Source organism: Balaenoptera physalus, assembly GCF_965194825.1.
Source record: "Balaenoptera physalus genome assembly, chromosome: 7".
Lineage (NCBI taxonomy): Eukaryota > Metazoa > Chordata > Mammalia > Artiodactyla > Balaenopteridae > Balaenoptera > Balaenoptera physalus.
In genome coordinates this window covers 33,169,562-33,190,129 of record NC_138886.1, presented here as the reverse complement: position 1 = coordinate 33,190,129, position 20,568 = coordinate 33,169,562, and the positions used below count along the sequence as shown (strand labels likewise).

At 43.8% G+C, this 20,568-nt stretch overlaps 1 protein-coding gene across 3 annotated transcripts in view; it reads left to right on the top strand.

Annotated features, from left to right (window-relative positions):
- The first annotated feature begins 7,671 nt into the window (after positions 1-7,671).
- Positions 7,672-20,568, top strand: part of GALNT12 (polypeptide N-acetylgalactosaminyltransferase 12) — an 80,114-nt gene continuing 67,217 nt past the window's right edge. The window contains exon 1 of one of the 3 annotated variants that reach the window (XR_014265517.1): positions 7,672-8,130. Coding sequence is in view for 2 of the 3 variants with exons in the window: in XM_082468669.1 (XP_082324795.1) it covers positions 7,766-8,130 (365 nt within the window). In the remaining variant the exon portion in view is untranslated. The remainder of the gene's footprint in view (positions 8,131-20,568) is intronic. The other 2 variants (XM_082468669.1, XM_082468668.1) reach the window with 2 other exon arrangements.

Sequence of the window (20,568 nt, the reverse complement as noted above, 5' to 3'; positions counted from 1 at the left end):
TCTCTGGGTTTTTTCATCCAGTACTTTCATCATTGGATTTTCTTATTTTTCTTTTTTTTTTTTTTTATAAATTTATTTATTTATCTATTTTTGGCTGCATTGGGTCTTTGTTGCTGCGCACGGGCTTTCTCTAGTTGCGGCAAGGGGGGGCTACTCTTCGTTGTGGTGTGCAGGCTTCTCATTGTGGTGGCTTCTCTTGTTGTAGGCCCTAGAGTGCACGGGCTTCAATAGTTGTGGCACATGGACTCAGTAGCTGTGGCTCACGGGGGTCTAGAGCACAGGCTCAGTAGTTGTGGTGCACGGGCTTAGTTGCTCCACGGCATGTGGAATCTTCCCGGACCAGGACTCGAACCTGTGTCTCCTGCGTTGGCAGACGGATTCTTAACCACTGCGCCACCAGAGAAGTCCTTTTCTTTTTTTACTTTGACATTTCTAGATCATTTGGAATTTATTTTGGTGTAAGGTGTGAGGTTGGCATTTAACTTTATTTTCCCAAATGTTTATCAAGTTGCCCCAATCATTAATTGAATCAGCCATCTTTTACCCACTAATGTTTGAAGTACCACCACCGTATAACTTATAAGGCTCTAAAAGGGATGTAATGATCCCCTGTGAAGGGAGCTAATATGACAAATCAAAAGTGCCTTCTACAGAAATCTATTTGTTGCTTGAGCAGCAGATGAGATGGTGTGGTCAAAGAACAAATTATCTCCTCAAACTAACAAGAAACCCAAGGAGAGGACAAGTTAGTCAATTTGGGAAGAGGTATGAAAAGAATTAAGGTCCCAGCTGGATTTGCCCTCTATGGATGCCAACTTATCATCATTAATAACATTTACATAGTACTTACTCTGGGTAAGCAGAGTAACTCGTTACTTTACCTCTGTTAACAAACTGTTGTAGTTCCAATAGCTCCCAGGTGGTACCAATGCTGCTGGTCTAAGAACCACACTTTGAGTAGCAAAGCACTAGGCATCTTCCATTTGCCCTTGCAGAAGCTCTTTCCACCCTGCTTTGTGTCCAGGGAGGCTGTCTGTGTGGACTACATCACTCAATCCGTCCCCAAACCCTACTCAGGTACTGTTATTATCACCACCATTTTATACATGAGCACACTGCGTTGAAAGAGGTTAAGTGACTTGCCTAAGGCTGCACAGCAATCTGTGATGGGGCTGGGGTTTGAGCTCAGGCAAGCGGGCTGCAAGGCTGTGTTCTTACCCACGAGGCTAAGCTGTCTTTGGTCTTTGGTCTCACAGCAGCCTGCCATTGAGGTGTGTGGTGGGAAATCCTGAACTAGGGGTCAGGAGACCTGGGCTCAGATACTTGTTCTGCCCCTTGTATGTTGTGTGACCTTGTATGTTGTGTGTATGTTGTATGTTGTGTTGTATGTTGTGGATAAACCACCTCACTTCTCTGAGCCCAAGTTTCCTCAGAGAAGAAACCTTGCAAGATTGTCAGGGGGTAAAGTGAGATGATAGCAGTTTACAGCACATATAGGTGCTCAATAAGTGACAGCTTGTATCCATTACCTGGGACTTGAACCCAGGTCTTGTAAGGCCTAATTCCATCACTCTTTTCTCTGCAACTGAGCCTCTGTTGGGAAGCATTCCAATTTGGTAAGCCGATCCAAGTTGTAATCCTTGTCTGTTTTCTAATCTGACAGATCTTAAATGTGTTGGGTGTTTGGACAGAGGCCAAAAGACACAGCTCCAAGCCTTTCCTATCACACCTGCCTTCCAGCACCAACCAGTGGACTCTCTTTTGTGCATGGAGTCACCTCCCACTAGTCTGATAGCAGCAGCAGTTCTGGGTAGGAGCTGCTTTGCATGGTTTACCCCAAACCCCATCCCCCTCCTGGAGCCCTGGGGGAGCTGCTCATGGAAGGGCCATATCCTCCAGGGAGGCCAGTAACCAGAGGCTGTGAATTGAAGCAGATGGCAAGTTAGATCCTACTCTGCCTGAGCCACCAACTTGTTCGAGACCGCCTCCCCACTCTGTGTCTCAGGCTCCCCATCTGTAAAATGAGAGAATCAGACCAGACTTATGCTTCTGAACTTTTGGGCTGTGGTCCCTTTGAAAATAGAGAATATTTGATAAAAAGCTTTGGACTAGCTTCCCAGTTTACACATTATCTTTCTACAGGAGATACAAAACTATTCATTTCCCTGAGCTGGGCAGCAGCAGAGGGAGTTCCAGATTAACCTAAAATATGATTTCAAATCACTGATCTCACTTTAACATCCAGGTATCCGTGTAAACATAACTTCTTCAGAGAAACCTTCCTAAACCCCTAAACTAAACCAGGTTCTACTAGTATAAGTCCTTTTACCACCCTGCAATTCTTCTTCAAAATACTTATCACAACTCTAATAAGTTATCTTTTTATTACCTGTCCATTCCATTACACTCTCAGCACCATGATGCCAAAAGTATCTGTCTTGTGACAAAGATTCTCTCCTTGACCAGACTCTAGACAGGTTCCTCTGAGCTTTCATCTTGACTAGGGCTCAACCTTGGCCTGTAAAAACTACAGACTCTCAACACAAATGATTTCATCCACCCACCTCCCCTCACATTAAAAGACTTAAACACTAACATAGTTTCCAAGACTGTGACGCTAGCACCCCTTAAGTGCCTGCCTGAGAAAGCTGAAGACTACCCAAAGAATTTGCTGTTTGCTCTGTCCAACACCTAACCAGAGGCCCCTGACCACCCTTTTTAAGAACATTTACTAAAAAGGGCTTACAATTGTGAATCCTTTCTCTGTCCGTTTGAGATGTGTATGTATCTCCTACAGTTCAGGAGTATCTTTCTCAAGGACCTGAAAGTCACTCCTCTATTTATTTATTTAAATTTATTTATTTTTGGCTGCGTTGGGTTTTCGTTGCTGTGCGCGGGCTTTCTTTAGTTGTGGCGAGCGGGAGCTACTCTTCGTTGCAGTGCGCGGGCTTCTCATTGAGGTGGCTTCTCTTGTTGTGGCGCATGGGCTCTAGGCGCGCGGGCTTCAGTAGTTGTGGCTCGCGGGCTCTAGAGCGCAGGCTCATTAGTTGTGGCGCACGGGCTTAGCTGCTCTGCGGCATGTGGGATCTTCCCGCACCAGGGCTCGAACCCATGTCCCCCCTGCATTGGTAGGTGGATTCTTAACCACTGCACCACCAGGGAAGTCCCAGTCATTCCTTTAAAATGCGATCGTCAGGAAGGATAGGGCCTCCGTCTGCCAGTCTCGGTGGGAGGATAGAATCCTGACTTCGATGATTGCAAGCCGACAGACATGTCTGGGCTAATCAGCATTTATGCTGACCAATCCTTTGTAATTTTTCGTTTCCTCAACTCTACTTAAAACTCCCAGTTACCCCTGTGCCAATCAAAGTTGAATCAGTTCATACTGGACCTCCTTCCCTATTGAAATGGTGTGTTACTGATTCAAATCTATCTTTCCCATTTAACTAGTGTCCGGCTTTGTTTATCATCGACACTTGCTCATTGTAGTTTGCCTAGTCCGTAGCACAGTACCTGGCACATGTTTAGATGCTCAATAATATTTCCTCTTGAAATATGTTGATTAAAATCATCCATTTGTTCCAGTTATCTACTGCTGTGTTACAAACCATCCCAAAACGTCATGGTGTAAAACAACAATCATCTTATTATGTTCATGGGTTCTGTGGGTCAGGGATTTGAAGACAGCACCTCTCTGTTCTGTGATGTCTGGGGCCATAGCTGAGACGACTTGAATGACTGGGGAGGAGCCACTTCCAAGGTGGCTTCTTCACTCACCTGTCTGATGCCTGGGCTGTCTAGGGTGGCTGAAGGTTGGGCTCAGCTGACCCTGTTGACTGTATGTCTGCCTGTGGCTTCTCTGGCATGATGGCATCAGGATCATCAGATTTCTTTCCTGGCAGCTCAAGGCTCTGAGAACAGTGGTCCCGTGAACAAGGTGGAAGCTTCATGGCCTTTTATACCTAGCCTTAGAAGCCACAGGACTTCACTTCTACCATATTCTGTTGGTTGAAGCAGTTAGAAGTCTACCTTGTTTCAAGGGAAGGGAGTTATCAAAGAATTTGCAGCCTGGTTTTAAAATCACCGTACCATCAGAGTCAGATTTGGGGAGAATTCTCTTGCAATTAATCATCTGTATCAGTGAGGATTAGACTTGGCTGCCTAAGACAGAAAACCCATAGAAACAGTGGCTTCAATGAGATAGAAGTTTATTTCTCTCTCACATAAACAAAGCCTGGAAGGAGGCCAGCAGGACTGGTTCAGTGTCCACAATGTTAGGGAAATGGACTCCTTCTGCCATGGTGTTTCACCATTCTCAGTGCATGACCCAAGGTGGTTGCTTGAGCTCCAGTCTTTATAGCCACAATCCAGCGAGCAAGAAGGAAAGGTAAGGAAGTTTCCTTTAAGGCCATTACTCAGAAGCCCCATTTGACACCACCACTTATAGCCCATTGGTGGCACACTTAGTCACTTGGCCATGCCTAGTTGCAAGGAGGGTTGGGAAATATAGTCTTTATTTTGGAAGACAGTGGGTCCAGAGAAACTAACACATTTTTTAAAATTTATTTATATTTTTATTTATTTATGGCTGTGTTGGGTCTTCGTTTCTGTGCGAGGGCTTTCTCTAGTTGTGGCAAGTGGGGGCCACTCTTCATCGCGGTGCGTGGGCCTTTCACCATCGCGGCCTCTCCCGCTGCGGAGTACAGGCTCCAGACGCGCAGGCTCAGTAATTGTGACTCACGGGCCCAGCTGCTCCGCAGCATGCGGGATCCTCCCAGACCAGGGCTCGAACCCATGTCCCCTGCATTGGCAGGCAGATTCTCAACCACTGCGCTACCAGGGAAGCCCACAAACACATTTTTTAAAAAAGGATTCTAGAGAAGGAAAAAGAGAAGATTGGATATTGGCAGACATCTAGCAGTTTGTACCATACCTTTTTGTTCTGTTCTATTTCCTGTTCTGCTACTGATCAGCTGTGGACCTGGACAACATACTTCCTTTGGCCTGGTTACCAAGTCCTCTGGTAATCAGACACGAGACTGCGACAATCTAATAAGGAAGCTCAAAAGGATTAAGCAAATAAATGTGTCAATGCTCTGGTTTCAGGGAGAATAACTGGAGCCCTGTCCAGTCAGCCTCCTTTTTACTTTCCTGGATGGTTTTCCCTTGGGATTTCTAGGAGCGGATTTTGAAAACGTCCAGACTGAGTTGCTGAGGCTCTTCCAGCAAGAAGACCTAAAGAATTCATGTTTGTTACCTTTTGGGAGTAACTTTTCTCTGCACTTAACCAGGCTGTGCCCTCCATCAGGTACTTCCCCACTGAGTTCAAACAGGTGCCTACGTAAGTGAGTGTGAGACACAAAGCCAGCCATGAATTGAGCACTTACTGTGTCTGACACTGAACCAACTTCTGGGATCATAAGGTGACCACAGCGCATACTCTTAGTCCTTTACAGTCTTTTTTTTTTTTTTTTTTTCACAAGGCCAGGGTATGAATTAAACACAACCTAATATAGCAAGGGCTGTAACAAAGTATGATGGTGATATGGATTGAATTGTGTCCCCCCAAAAGATCTGTTGAAGTCCTAATCCTTGATACCTATGAATGTTACCTTATTTGGGAATAGGGTCTTTGTTGATGTAATCAAGTTATGATGAGATCATTAGAGTGGCCCAAATCCAATGACCAGCGCCCTTAGAAGAAGAGTAGAAGGGACACAGAGACAAACGCACTAGAAGAATGTCATATGACCATGGAGGCAGAGATTGGAGTGATGCATCTGCAAGTCAAGGAATGTCAAGGATTGCTGGCGACACCAGTAACTAAGAGAAAGGTATGGAACAGATTCTCCCCTGGAGCCTCCAGGGAGAATGTGGCTCTGCTAATAACACTTATTGCCTCCAGAACTGTGAGAGAATAAATTTCTGTTGTTTTTAGCCACCTAGTTTGTGGTACTTTGTTATGGCAGTTCTCAGAAACTAATAGACATGCTCAGTTTGATATGTCAGCTTGGCTAGGCTTTAATCCTCAGTTATTCAATCAAACACTAATGTAGATGTTGCCATGAAGGTATTTTGTAGATATGGTTAACATTTACAATCAGCTGACTTTAAGGAAGGAGATTGTTTAGGTGGGCCTGATTTAATCAGTTCAAGTCCTAAAGAGCAGAACTGAGATTGCCCTAGAAAATAAGAAATTCTGCCTGTGGATTGCAGCTTCTGCTTGTGTCAGAGACTTTCAGCCTGTCCTTCCTGATGACCTGCCCTATAGATTTTCGACTTGCTTAACCAGTCTCTGCAATTGTATAAGCCAATTTCTTGCAGTAAATCTCTTAATATATCTCTTCCTGCTTTTATTTCTCTTGTGGAACCCTGACTAATACACAAAAGGATGATGTGATCTTTAAATACGTTTACCTAAAAAACGATGGAATTGCTGAAGGCTTCATGGAGGAGGTGGCTTTTGGCAGGGCCTTGAAGGATGGGTAGGAGTTTGCTAGGTGGGGAATGGCATTTCCAGCAGAGAGAACAGCCTATGCAAAGGCCTGGAGTGAAACTGTGCCTCCCCTATCCCCCAGTGGCTGGGGATAGGCATTACAGAATTTGGAGTCACATTCTGGGGGTCTCTCCTGTCAAGCTGAGGACTTCAGCACTTGTCCTGGAGGCTAGGGGTTCTTCTTTTTTTATTCTTTGTTCTTTTACTTCTTTATTTTTTGCTTTTTAAAAATTGAGATATAACTTTCATAAGTCAAGTGCATGGGTTTTAAAGAACTCGATGAATTTTTACATATGTATTTATCCATGTAATCCTCACTAAAATCAAGATATAGAATCAGGTCTGGGATTAGGGTGAGGTGAGTGAAGTGAGCTGTGCAAGCACAGGGTCAGATTCTGCCTTTAAAATTTTGGTATTTTGTTGTCATGGATTTTTTGCATTCATTTTGATTTTGAAAATATTGTTTATTTTGATTACTGAGGCTTATTTGGCCCACACTTCAATTTTCCGCCTTGGAGAGAGCCTCATGCCTCACTCTAGTCTGGACCCTATTAAATATTTCCGGCACCCCTGTGGCTTCCTCATTCTCCCAATCCTCCCAGAGGAAACCTCTAGCCAAGACCCGGGCTACTTAACATGAGGGGATGGCCTGGGGTATGTGCAATCATGGGTGTGTTTGCGTGTGTTTTTCTGAGAGGATAGTTCATTTCTTTGATAGGTTTCTTGGAGGCGTCTGTAAAGTGAGGAATAAGAAACAGATTACCGACTAATAGGGAGCCAGAGGAGGGTTTCTTATTCAAGGGATCCGAGCAGTATGTCTTAGGTCGGTATGCCTGCAGGCCTCCATGAGATAGCCCGGTGTAAATTAGCCTCACTGTGCCCCAGTCTCCTCATCTGTAAAATGTACCTCTCTTATTGGACTGTGTAGGGGTCAGATGAGATAATGGCAGTGAAATTCATAGCGCCCTGCACAGCGCGTTCGGCCAACATTTACGGAGCGCTTACGACTTGACAGGCGCTGAGCTGAGGGTTTTACGGCCGTTACCTTTTTAATAAAGCACACAGCCCACCAAGAAGGTGCATGTCTCAGCGAGCCCTCGTGGGGACCCTGTAACAGTTCGCCCCCTCGGCGGGCAGGCGGGGCGGGAAGGGGGCGGGGCGCAGGTGGGGCGGGCCGGGGGCGGGGCGGCGCGCCGGTTCCGGGATCCGGGTCGCGGGCTGCGCCACCGCCTCGGGGCGCGCCGGGCGCTGGGCGCAGCTGGGGGGCGCATGTTGGGGCGCGCGGCGTGGAGGCGCTGCCCGCGAGGGCTGCGGCGCGGCCGGGAGGCGCTGCTGGCACTGCTGGCGTTGCTGGCGCTGGCTGGACTGGGCTCGGTGCTGCGGGCGCGGCGCGGGGCCGGAATGGCCGAGCCGGGACTCCCACGCACCCCGCGCTCCGGGCGGCGAGACCCGGTTCTGGCGCGGCCGCCGGTGCGGGAGGACGCTCTGGGCGCGCGAGGCGAGGCAGTGCGGCTGCAGCTGCAGGGCGAAGAGCTGCGGCTGCAGGAGGAGAGCGTGCGGCTGCACCAGATAAACATCTACCTCAGCGACCGCATCTCGCTGCACCGCCGCCTGCCCGAGCGCTGGAACCCTCTGTGAGTCCCCAGGTGGTGGGAGAAGCACCGCCCTCGGAGTCCCCGGGCCTCAGTTTCTGCAGCTGTGAAGTGGCAAGGTGGAACCGGGGTCTCGAAAGACCTGGGGCTCTCGCGTCTTATTGAGTCACTCGGAAGTGGGCAGTGAAAGTGTTCATACTGCGGGGTGGGGGAGAAAGATTTAAAAAATGAAAATAGAAAAATCTCAGAAATTGACAAATCTGCAGACAGGTTTCAGATGAGACCCTTTGGGTGCCCTTCCTGGGTCCAAAGGCACCCCCAGTCCAGTTACGCCTGTAACGTCCTGCTTTGGCGAAGCTAAGGACCTGTGGGGTTCGAGACAGGCTTCATTCACTTACTTGTGTGCACCTGTGTGCACCAGGGCCCATGAATCAACCAGGAGGGGAGGGCCCGCCGGGCAGGTGAGATGAAAGGCTCCTGGAAGGGCAAGTCGGAAGCCGCAAGCCTCCTTGCCCTCTCTCTGGGAGTTGGATTCCTGACCTTGAAGTGGAGGAAGTCAGGAAGGAGCGGCTGCTGGGAAGGGCTCCTTCTGGCTGTGGTCCAGCAGAGCTCACTCCTGTGGGTGACACAGTCCTGGAACCTGTGTGGTCAGAGGCCTAATTCCTGTTGGAGCTGCTGTCTGGAGGGGTTGTACCACTGCTTAGGTAAGAAGGGAACAAGCTGGCAGGTGGAGGATGGCCCTCCTGGCCTTCTGTCTCCTTTCCTCTTTCGGTAGGGATCTTCCAGGTCCCTGCTGGAGCCCCCTCCTTAAAGACTTTGAGGGAAAGAGGGCTCAGAGAGGGGGTTCTGGAGCCAAGTGGGCAGCCTCCTGTATGTACCAGGCATCTGCCACTCCTCCCTGCTCCTTGTCCCTCCTGTTTTACAGGTGTGGAAATTGGCCCAGAGAGGTCAGGTGACTCACCCAAGGCCCCACAGCTGGAAAGTGGTGGAACTGGCCTTGGGGGACTGTGACCCTCCTGGCCCCCATGGTACTGTGCTGATTTCAGGATTTTAGGCAACTGCTCTGTGCATCCTTGGTCAGAGAGAGCATGAATGTCTGCAGGAGGAGGCCCCACCTCTGCCCTCACTGGCAGAGTTTGAATGGATTTGCACCTCACTGTCTCTGCTGTTTTTCAGGATCTGCTCATGCCTAGCCTATGCGTTTACCTTAGGCATTTTCACTGTTTATCTTTTCGAGTCGAGCTTTGTTTGTTGGGGTTGATGGCAGTTCCTCCTCTTCAGCCAAATGGCTGAATATATGTTTATCTCCTTGAAACGCCAAGGGTGCGCACTGAGGCAAGGTCTAGGGGAAGCTTTCAGGTCAGACTCAGGGTTCAGACCCAGCTCATGTGAAATAAAATCGTGGCTCTTTTGCTCATCAGCTCTGTGATGTTGGGCAATTAATCTAGCCTCTCAGCCTCAATTTCCCTATCGGCAAAATAGGGGATGAGTAGAAATAACACAACCTAGGAGTTAATAAAACACCTAACACCTGGGAACACACTGTGTACTCAGTTCTTATTAGTTTTTCCTGCCTTCCCTGTTGCCAACAATACAGTCAGGAGGTTGCTTTTAAGAGTCATCCAGGGATTGGTCATAAAGTTTTTCTTTTCCGGGTTCCAACTTCCTCTGTTGTCCCAGGTTGTGAAGTCTCTTTGAAACACTGTGGATGACCTGTGGGGCTTATGGTGTCCCATCTCCATGGCGACACAGCTGCCCTGTGTCCTATCAGGATTTGCTTATAGATCCTGCTATTGCAATGACCCTGGGAAGTTAATCCAAACCCAGCGTGATAAGGAGTGTGAATGCCTCCTGCCTTTAATTCCTGCAGCAAGGCCTGTTGGGTCATTCTTGTCTAGAGAGAAAGGTGAGCTCCATCTGTGTCGGTCTCAGCCCAGCCAGGCCTTGAGGTATAACTTAGATGTAGCCAGTAGCGTCCAGGCCTTTCACGAAGACTCACTTTTATTATAGTTCATATGGGCGTGAGGACCTAATAAGGTCTTGAGATTTAGCCTGAGAAACCAGAATGGCAGATTGAGTTCACAGTCGGGGTCCTGGGTGACGGGGAGGGTTGGAACTAATTAATAAGCAAAGGTGTGGTTAGGATCCTTGAATGTCATAGGAGGGAAGGTCCTGAGGGAGCATCCAGTCTAACCAGAGAGGAAAAGCCATGCCCCCAAGGTAATACACAGATCTGGGGCAGAGCTGATCTAGAAACCAGATCTTTTATTCCCTCCTCTCTTTCGAGATGGAGGCAATTATTAATCTATTAATTTTAATTATAAGAGCAATACATGTTCACTCTAGAAAAGTTTGCATATACAGAGAAGCAAAAGAAAGAAAGAAAGAAAGAAAAATCATCCATAAACCTACCATCCTGGGAAGAACCACTATTAACATTTTGCTGTGTATCCTTCTAGACTTTTCCAGGTATAGAAATAGATTCTGAAAAAGATACACACGGGTAAGTGGGTGAGAACATATTCAGACATGAGTATGTACAAAGGCCCACACATGTTTTTAACCAAATTCTTTGCACTATAGGGGATAAATGTGTTATCACAGGCAAGGGACTGTTTGGCTTGGTTCTTCTGGCATCTGCAAGCCTTGGTAGCTAATAGAGACACTTTGAAGTATTGGCTCTAATTCCTCAAGACTTGGTGTGGACCCTGGCCCTTCTGTGAGGCTAATAATTCACATGCCAGTAGGTTAGTGCATCGCTTTTTTTGTATTAGTTACGGCACTGAATCGAGGAGGGAAAGGAGGAGGGGGAGGAGGATGACAAGGAATTCTTACATGGTAGTATAGTAAGTATAGGGTTTGCAAAACTCTTTCACAAATACCGTCTCATTTGAGCCTAGCAAGGAGAGGAAACTTTCACTGTGAGATGGCAGCAGGCCAAAGTGGGGAGCCAGATAGCTGGGTTTGTGGCCTTGGGGAACTTTGAAAAATTATGTGAGGGATCTTCCCCAGAATGATTAAATAGAGTTTTGGTGGGTAGGGCCTAGGCTGAGGCTGACGTGCAACTAGTGTTGAAAGCTACTGGCTTAGAGCCTGTGGATTTCTCACTCCGAAGATTAAGGGTGGGTGCTTTTGAAGGTGTGGGAGAATACCAGAATTAGACAAAGTGGGGACTGATAACAGGTCAAATGCAGATGAAACTAGTGGTGACATCACAGTCAGTTACAAGGTGTGTCACAAGTGGATGGTGGCTAATCATGCACCAATACTTACAGGAAGTTTTAGTTTTCATAGATAAGGGAAGCCTTGAGATAATCCTATACTGTTATTCTCATTTGCATTCTGACCTCTTTAGCAGGAGAGAAAGGTGGAGTGACAGCGCCCTTGGGGCTGTGCATTTCCACCGCACATGTATGGGGATGCCACGCATGTGACCATCAGCTGTTCTCTGCCACTGCCAAGGAGTTGTGAACCGCTGGTTAGAAAAGTGTATAAATAATACACACAGGTGTTTGCATTTCCTGAACGCTTGCTCTGGTTTTAGCCGTATTAGTGCTATAGTTGCAGAGTGTGTATCCGAGTTTAAGGACTAGGACTTGGGTGCTAGGATGGCAAAGTGTCTCAAAATAGCTCTAAATAGGTAATTCAGCAAAAGAAAGTGTTTGTGTCTTGCTGGGGTTGGCAGGAGGGAGTTGGTTAAGATTTCTCTTTTTGCAGAGAGGTAGCCTGCTTGTCTGTTCTCTTAACATTACCTTTGGAGAAACATCACACATGGTGTGGAGATTAGACTCTGTTTCTTTGCTTCCCCAACAAGGTTGTAAACTGAGGCTATTTTATTAGTTTTTACTAGACCCATCTTGTGGTTGTCAGAGTGGCGTCCTTTCTTTGAATCAGTACTTTAAGTCTACAGAACATGTTCCTTTTGATTAGAGTTGTCATGATACCTTCTCCCATCCTTTTACTTTCACTTCTTCTGTGACCTTAGCTTTTAGGCATGTCTCTAATTAGCATGTTGCTGGATTTTGTGTTGTCATTAAAAAAAAAAAAAAATCCAGACTGACAGTCTTTGACTTTAACTAGATAGTTATGTCCATTTATACTTACTGTGCTTACTGATACTTTAGTGTTTGATTATGCCATCTTACTTATGCTTTCTATTTGTTATGCTTTTTCTATGTTTTTTCCCCTTTTTTCCATACTGCTTTTTGAATTGATAGAACCTTCTGGTTCCATTTTTCTCTCTCTATTAATTTGGCAGTTATCTATTTCCAATCTTTAGTGGTATAATTTGAAAGTATATATTTAACTGAAAAAAGTCTAAAGTTAATCAATAACTATGGATCCTAGAATGCTTTAACATTGATCACCTTCTTTCCCAATTTGTATGTCATTTTACTCCACTATTTTAATTCTGTCTTGCTTTTTAAACCAACACATTAGACATTTTTAAAAATGCAGTATTTGTTTACATTTATCCACACGTTTACCATTTTCTCTTCCCATCATTCTTTCCTGAATGGTCATCTTTGGATCTCAGATATCTTTCTGGGATTCTTTTCTTCTTCCTGAAATATATCATGTATTTCTTGCTGTAGACAAGGTTATTGTTGTAAACACTCAGTTTTATTTATCTGAAAATGTTTTTATTTTGCTCTTGTTCTCAAAAAATAGTTTGGTTGGGTATATAATTCCAGGTTGATAGTTTGGCATTTGAAGATAGTATTCCACTGTCCCCTGGCTTGCTCCATTGCTGTGAGATGTCTATACTGAGTTAAATTTGCCTGTCATTCTTGTTTCTTTGTCATTCATTTGAGGTCCTCTTTTATTTATTTAAGCATAGTAAGCATAGTTATTTTATGCTCTGTCTGATACCTCTAATATCCAGGTTCATAGATTTCCTTGTTTTTCCTGTACTCCGAGGACTTCTTTTACTTTTTTGTAAGCTGATCCATGCATTTAAAAGATTTTTTTAAAGTATTTTATCAAGAATTTTTTGGGTGTCCTTTACCAAGAGGCGTTCCCAGATATTTTAAATCTTTCATACTGCCCTGAGTGGAAGTCCTATATTCACTTTAAAAAAAAACTTATTTTCTCTATTAGTTAGGGTTCTTTGGTTGAAAGTGACTGAAAACTCAATGCAAACTGACTTAAATATAAAAGAAAATATATTGACTTCTATGACAGAAAAGTCTGGGATTAGAACTGCATTCAGATTATTCTGGGCCCTGAATACAGGGACTCAACTGATTTCATCAGCAAAATGTTGATTGGTCAGGCCTGGGGCATGTGACCTTCCCAGAGGGGTGTGTATATGTGCGTATGTATACACAAGTGTGTGCACACACATTGTATGTATGTGTGTGTGTGTGTGTGTATGTGTGTGTATGTGTCCAGCCCTGCACAAACCGTACAGCTTGAGAGTCCAGGAGGCATGGTTCCTGAAAGAGCAAAGTGCAGTAAGATGAAGAAAGGAGAAAGCATTCTGGGCCAATAAAACACATCTATGTATATTATGACCTCCCTGGCCTGTTCTCCAAAGGATATGAATTTTCATTTTTTTAAAGATGTTTATGTGATAACCTAAATATAAAAGAAGATATGGAAGTATTTGCCGCACCCATTCATTCATATCCGTAAAGTACATAGACATATATTGTACTGGTGGAGATTATGGTAGTCCACACCCAGTAGGGTTGTTATGAAGGCTAAAGGGAATAATGCATGTAGAATGCTTAGCACACTGCCTATCATGTAGTAGGCACTCAATAAATGTTACTGTTATTACTAGGTACAGTGCAAAGCATGCAGAAAATACAGGGAAAAACACAATTCAGCCCCTGCCCTTACAAAGCACATGGATTATACCAGAAAGTTAAGGAAAGGATGGCTTACTATGATTTAGCAGTGAATTTGGTTCTGAGCTCTTTTTTATCTCCTATGCAGAAGTGGAACCCTGAGTGATGCATAGCTGCCCTTGCCTAATGGAAGGATGCACAGCTTTTTATCACCCAGGAAAAGGGGAAAGTGTTTTTCCTGGATGCAAATTTAGAGATATTCAGGAAGGATATATTGAACTTCATGAAGGAGAATGCTTTTAAAGGATGTTTTATCTTCTTTTTTTTTTCAATTGAAGTATAGTTGATTTACAATGCTGTGTTACTTTCTGGTGTACATCAAAGTGATTTAGTTATATATATATATATATATATATATATATATATATATATATATATATATATGCTTTTCCATTTTGGTTTATTACAGGATATTGAATATAGTTCCCTGTGCTATACAGTAGGACTTTGTTGTTTATGTATTTTATTTATAGTACTTTATATCTGCTAATCCCAAACTCCTAATTTATCCTTCCCTCACCCATTTTCCCCTTTGGTAACCATAAGTTTTTTATCTATGTCTGTGAGTCTGTTTCTGTTTTGTAAATAAGTTCACTTGTGTCATATTTTAGATTCCACATATAAGTGATATTATATGGTATTTGTCTTTCTCTTTCTGACTCACTTCACTTAGTATGGCAATCTCTAGGTCCACCCGTGTTGCTGCAAATGGCATTATCTTATGCTTTTTTATGTCTGTGTAGTATTCCATTATATATATATATATGTGTGTGTGTATATACCACATCTTCTTTATCCATTCATCTGTCGATGGACATTTAGGTTGCTTCCATGTCTTGGCTATTGTAAAGCGATATTTTAAAGAACAAAGGAGAAACTATACCACGTCAACAACAAAAAAAGGAGAGGGCAGAATGTTAAATATTACTCAGTGAAGACATTTGCTATGGGAAGCTAAAGAAATATGATTCAGCTTTTTAAAAATCTTTCTTGTGATTATAAAAATGATGCATGTTCATTATAGAACTATTTTATTATTTTTTAATAAATTTATTTATTTTTATTTATTTTTGGCTGAGTTGGGTCTTTTGCTGCACGCGGGCTTTCTCTAGTTGTGGCGAGCAGGGCTACTCTTCGTTGTGGTGTGTGGGCTTCTCGTTGTAGTGGCTTTTCTTGTTGCAGGGCATGGCTCTAGGCACATGGGCTTCAGTAGTTGTGGCATGCGAGCTCAGTAGTTGTGGCTCGCGGGCTCTAGAGCACAGGCTCAGTAGTTGTGGCGCACGGGCTTAGTTGCTCCGCAGCATGTGGGATCTTCCTGGACCAGGGCTTGAACCCGTGTCCCCTGCATTGGCAGGCGGATTCTTAACCACTGCACCACCAGGGGAGCCCTATAGAACAATTTTAGAATGCAGAAAAATATAAAGAATTAAATAAGAATCAGTGATAATCCCACTGCTCAGAGATCACCATTGTTAACATTCTTGGCATATTTCTTTCTGTTGTTTACTGTTTATGTGTGAGTGCATGCACACACACTTTGTTGTTCGAAGAACTGACATGATGCTGTTTATAGATCTGTACCCTGCTTTTCTGATTAAACGTCAGAATGTGGTCATCCTTTTTTTATTGCCAAATATTCTCTGAAAACATGGCTTTGGATGGCCATGTAGCGTTTCTTCATGCAACCATGAACATTTATTCTCCTACATTTAAATTGTTTACAGAATTTCACTATTATAAATAATGTTACAAAGAAAAATTTTTATGACAAGCCTCCTTCAGGGTATCTCTGATTATTCACTTGGGTGAGAAATTCTTAGATGTATTGATATGAGATGAATGAGAAGAGGAACACTTTAAAGCTCTGAGTGTAGGGAATTCCCTGACAGGCCAGTGGTTAGGACTCCAAGCTCTCACTGCTAAGGGCCCTGGCTGGGGAACTAAGATCCCATATGCAGCGCAGCGTGGCCAAAAAAAAAAAAATGTTTAATAATAAAAAAAAGAAAGCTCTGAGTGTATATTGCTAAATTGGTATCTTGTAATCTAAGAGCACACAAATAGCCCACCTGGACATTTGAGAACAGTGCCCTTGAACTTCTGGATTTTGCACAGCAGTGAAAACACATAAACAAAAACACTGAGGAGGGGCTGACATACAGTCCCAACTCTATTTGGTCAAACAGAGCTTGTCCTGCTCTCCTATTTACTCCCATCATGAGAAGAAATAAGTTTTAATCCAAAACAGTAAGGATGTGATTTCAGACTAAAGGACAGTTCTTTAAATTGAATAAATTTCATGTTTGAAAACCTCATTGTCCTTATTTCTACCCATTTCTCTTTGGTGCATATGTGAAACTAAATTTTAGCTTTACCTTGTTTTTAAAGATAAAAAAATATTTTTAGTTTCACAAAAACACATTTTTTTTTTCATGTAGTATAAGCAGTTCTTTCTGATGCTTCTAGTGGGCTATGGTGGCTTTTCTAAGCACCCTGTCTAGTACTCAGAGAATATTAAATCCAGACATAATTATTAATATTCTTATACATATATGTGTGTGTTTTCCATTTGCTCTAACATATATTTGGAGGAAGGCAACTGTTATTTGTTTTTGTTTTCATCAACATTTTTTTAATTAAAATTTTTGTCTCTGATTTTTTATTCTTTTTAATTTTATTTTGTTCTATTTTATTTTTAAAAGTAAAAAATTTTCAGATTTTTTTATACAAATTTTAAAGGTTACTTTACATTTAGATTGATTACAAAATGTTAGCTATATTTCCCATATTGTACAATACATCCTTGAGCCTATCTTACGCCCAATAATTTGCACCCCCCCCACCACTGATAACCACTGGTTTGTTCTCTGTATCTGTGAGTCTGCTTCTTTTTTGTTATATTCACTAGTTTGTTGTATTTTTTAGACTCCACATATAAGTGATGTCATATAGTATTTGTCTTTCTGTGTCTGACTTATTTTATTTCACTTAGCATAATGCCCTCCAAGTCCATCCACATTGCTGCAAATAGCAAAATTTTGTTCTTTTTTATGGCTGAGTAGTATTCCATTGTATATATCTGCCACATCTTCTTATCCATTCATCTGTTGATGGACACTTAGGTTGCTCCCATATCTTGGCAATTGTAAATAATGGTGCTATGAATATTTGGGGTGCATGTATCTTCAAATTAGTGTTTTTGTTTTTTTTCAGACATATACCCAGGAATGGAATTCCTGGGTCACATGGTAGTTCTATTTTTAGTTTTTCGAGGAATGTCCATACTGTTTTCCACAGTCTGCACCAACTTACATTCCCACCAACAGTGTACAAGGGTTCCTTTTTCTCTACATCCTCAGAAGGCAGCTGTTTTGGTAGAAGTGGGAATGAATGAGAAAGGAGAGAGCCTTGGACAGGGCCACTAAGATTGAGATACGTGTAGGTCAGAATTGGCTTGGTGTTTGGGTACACCCTTTGCAACATTAAAAATTTTCTTCTTTTTGTATTAAACTTTTAATTTTGAAAAATTCAAACCTAGAGAAAATTTGCTAGAATAGCCCAAATCCTCTATATCCTTCACCTAGACCCACTCATTATTTTGCTACATTTACTTAATTTTTCTCTTTCTATATGTATCCTATAATATTATACACATTTGAGAATAAGTTACAGAGATGATAATCTTTTATCCTTTGTTACTTCAGTGTGTATTTTCTAAAAACAAGGACATTCTCTCATGATACCATGAAAGTAGTTATCAAATTCAGGAAATTTATACAATATCAGATGTTTCCAACTGTCCCAACTTTTAGAGCAACTTTTTTCTTCCTTACCCGGTATCTAATTGAGAATCAAGTAGGACATTTAGTTGTCCTGCCTCTTTAGTCTCCTTTAGTCTGAAATGGTTCCTCAGACTCTCATTGTCTTTTAGGACATTCACGTTTTTTAAAAGAGTACAGGCCTGTTGGTTTATAAGATGTCAATTCAGGCCTGTCTGATAGTTTCCTTGCGATTTATTTCAGCGTATGTGTGACCATAAAACTTAATGACTTAAAACAGCAATAAACGTTTATTATTTCGCATAATTTCTGTGGGTCAGGGATTTGTAAGTGCGTTATCTGAGTGGTCTGGCTTGGGAGTCTCTCATGAGATTGTAGTCGACATGCTACCTGGGGTTTTTGTCATCTCAAGGTTTGATTGGGGCTGTTGAGGCTGGAGGATCTGCTTTTAGGATGGCCCATCATATGCTGGAAAGTCTGTCCGGGCTGTCCTGGCTGTCAGAAGCCTCAGTTCCTCTCCACGTAGATCTCTTCATGGGACACTTGAGTGTCCTCACTACACAGTGGCTGGCTTTCCCCAGAATGGATGGTCCATGGGAGGGAACAAAGAGGAACCTTCGGTGTCTTATGACCTGGTCTTAGAAGCCACGTACTGTTTCTCCTGCTGCATTCTGTTCATGTGTGGTGGTTTTAAAATATACCTGCAAATTCTTTGATAGTCTTCCCTTTAAAAGAAGGAGCCTAATTCTCCTCCCCTTGAGTGTGGGCTGGACTCTCCTCTGTGGAGTACAGCGCTAAGTAACCACTTCCGTGATTCAGAAGACCAGCGTGTCCAAGAATTCAGGTCCCGCTGGCTAGGGCTGGTGGGAACGCCTTATCGCTTCAGGACACCAGCGTGGTCATGCCTCCAGCCTACAGATGAAGCAGGCATGAGAATGTAAAGGGGGCTGAGAAGAGCCAGCCCCTCTCAGAGGCTCTCAGATAAGCCTATTCATGTGGCAAGGCCACCCCAGTGACAGCAGAGCCTGGGCTGCTGCCTGGGTAGCCTCGGAGCCCTCTACAGAAACTGTCCTGGCACTTAGGAAAAGGGACCTGGAGCTACTTAGAAGACCCTGAGAGGGATGAGAGGAGAAATTGCCTGTTTCTTGGTAGGAGGGAGGGCTGGTTGAGGAGAGGGGATGTAGAGATCTTTATTTAGATCCTGATGGCCCACCTGAGCCTCCCGCAGGGTCAAAGGCACGAGCCAGAACCCTGTGACAAGATCGCACAGGGACACAAGGAGCTCAGCCAAGTACATACACACTTGCAGGCGCTCTGAGAACTGTCCAGGTTACCCTGCCTCTCAGCCTTGTCTTTAAAATAGGAACAGTAAATACTAACATAGGAAGAGGTTTTGAGAGTGAAATAAAGTACTACATTTCATCGATTCTAAGGCATTTTTTTTTCTTTTTTTTGGCCATGTGGTGCAGCTTGTGGGATCTTAGTTCCCTGACCAGGGATTGAACCTGGGCCCTCGGCAGTGAAAGTGCAGAGTCCTAACCACTGGACCACCAGGGAATTCCCTCTAAGGCAGGGGTCCCCAAACCCCGGGCCTGTTAGGAACTGGGCCGCACAGCAGGAGGTGAGCGGCAGGGGAGCGAGAGATGCTTCATCTGCCACTCCCCGTTGCTTGCTTTACGGCCTAAACCATCTCCGCCCCCCCACCCCCCATCCGTGGAAAAATTGTCTTCCACGAAACCGGTCCCTGGTGCCAAAAGGTTGGGGACCGCTGCTCTAAGGCACTTTTAAAAAAATATTTAAACATTTCTGAAATTAGGATGTCTCTTAAAATCAGAGTATCCTGCAGTTATTATTGGTAGCATTTGTCTTTCTTATTGGTTCATAAGAGAATGGCGTGTCTTCCAACCATTGGAAGACACACCATTAATTTTGACGAAAACTTATAGACTGGAGATATGATAGCACTAAGGAATTGCTAACTTTTAAAGTGTTAACAATGATATTGTGTTCATTATGAAAAGAATCTTTATCTCTTAGATATATATATTGAAATATTTATGGATGCTGCGGTATGCTGGGTTTTGCTTAAAAATAGTCTGGGATGGGGGGAGTGGGTGAAGACAGGTGAATCAAGACCATGTGTTAAGGACCACTGAAGTTAGGTGAAAGGTTCACAGGACTTTCTTATACTGTTTTCTCTACTTCTTGCATGTTTGAAAATTTCCATAATAACATAAAAGGAAAAAAAAAGAAATAAGTTGTGTACACAAAAGGCTTTTCCTCTGCTTTTTGTGGGACTGGGTCCCTCATTATTCAGGTCTCATCCTATATGTCACCTCCTGGAGGGGCCCTCCCTGGTTACCTGTTCTGTGGTTGCCTCCATTCCCCCTTCCTACTCCCATCTGTAGTTGCTCTCTCTTTCATCCCCCTCCTTTTCTTCATAGCACCCTAACTTTCTGAAATTATTGATATGTTTGCTTATTTGATTATTGTTCCCCTGATTGTAAGCTCTGGGAAGCAGGGACTTTGCCTATCTGGCACATAGTAGGTGATCAGGAAATGATCGGTGACTGACTGATGCAGGGCCCACTGCTACCGTGCCTGGCACGTGGTAGATAGTCAATAGATGTTGGTTTCACCCCTCACCCTGCTTGGTTCTCCATCTTTTTGATCTTGCACTTAGCTTATCTGTAAGACCTTCCCTTTCTGCCCCCGGAGGCTGGCCAGTCTTCAACATTTATCTTCTTCTCGCATTTCCACCCCATCCCTTGGTCTAGCCTTTAGCCAGGCCAGCCTTCAAACCCTGGTCCTTCTGGTGTCCCTTGTGGGTTTCTGTTCCTCCCCTATCT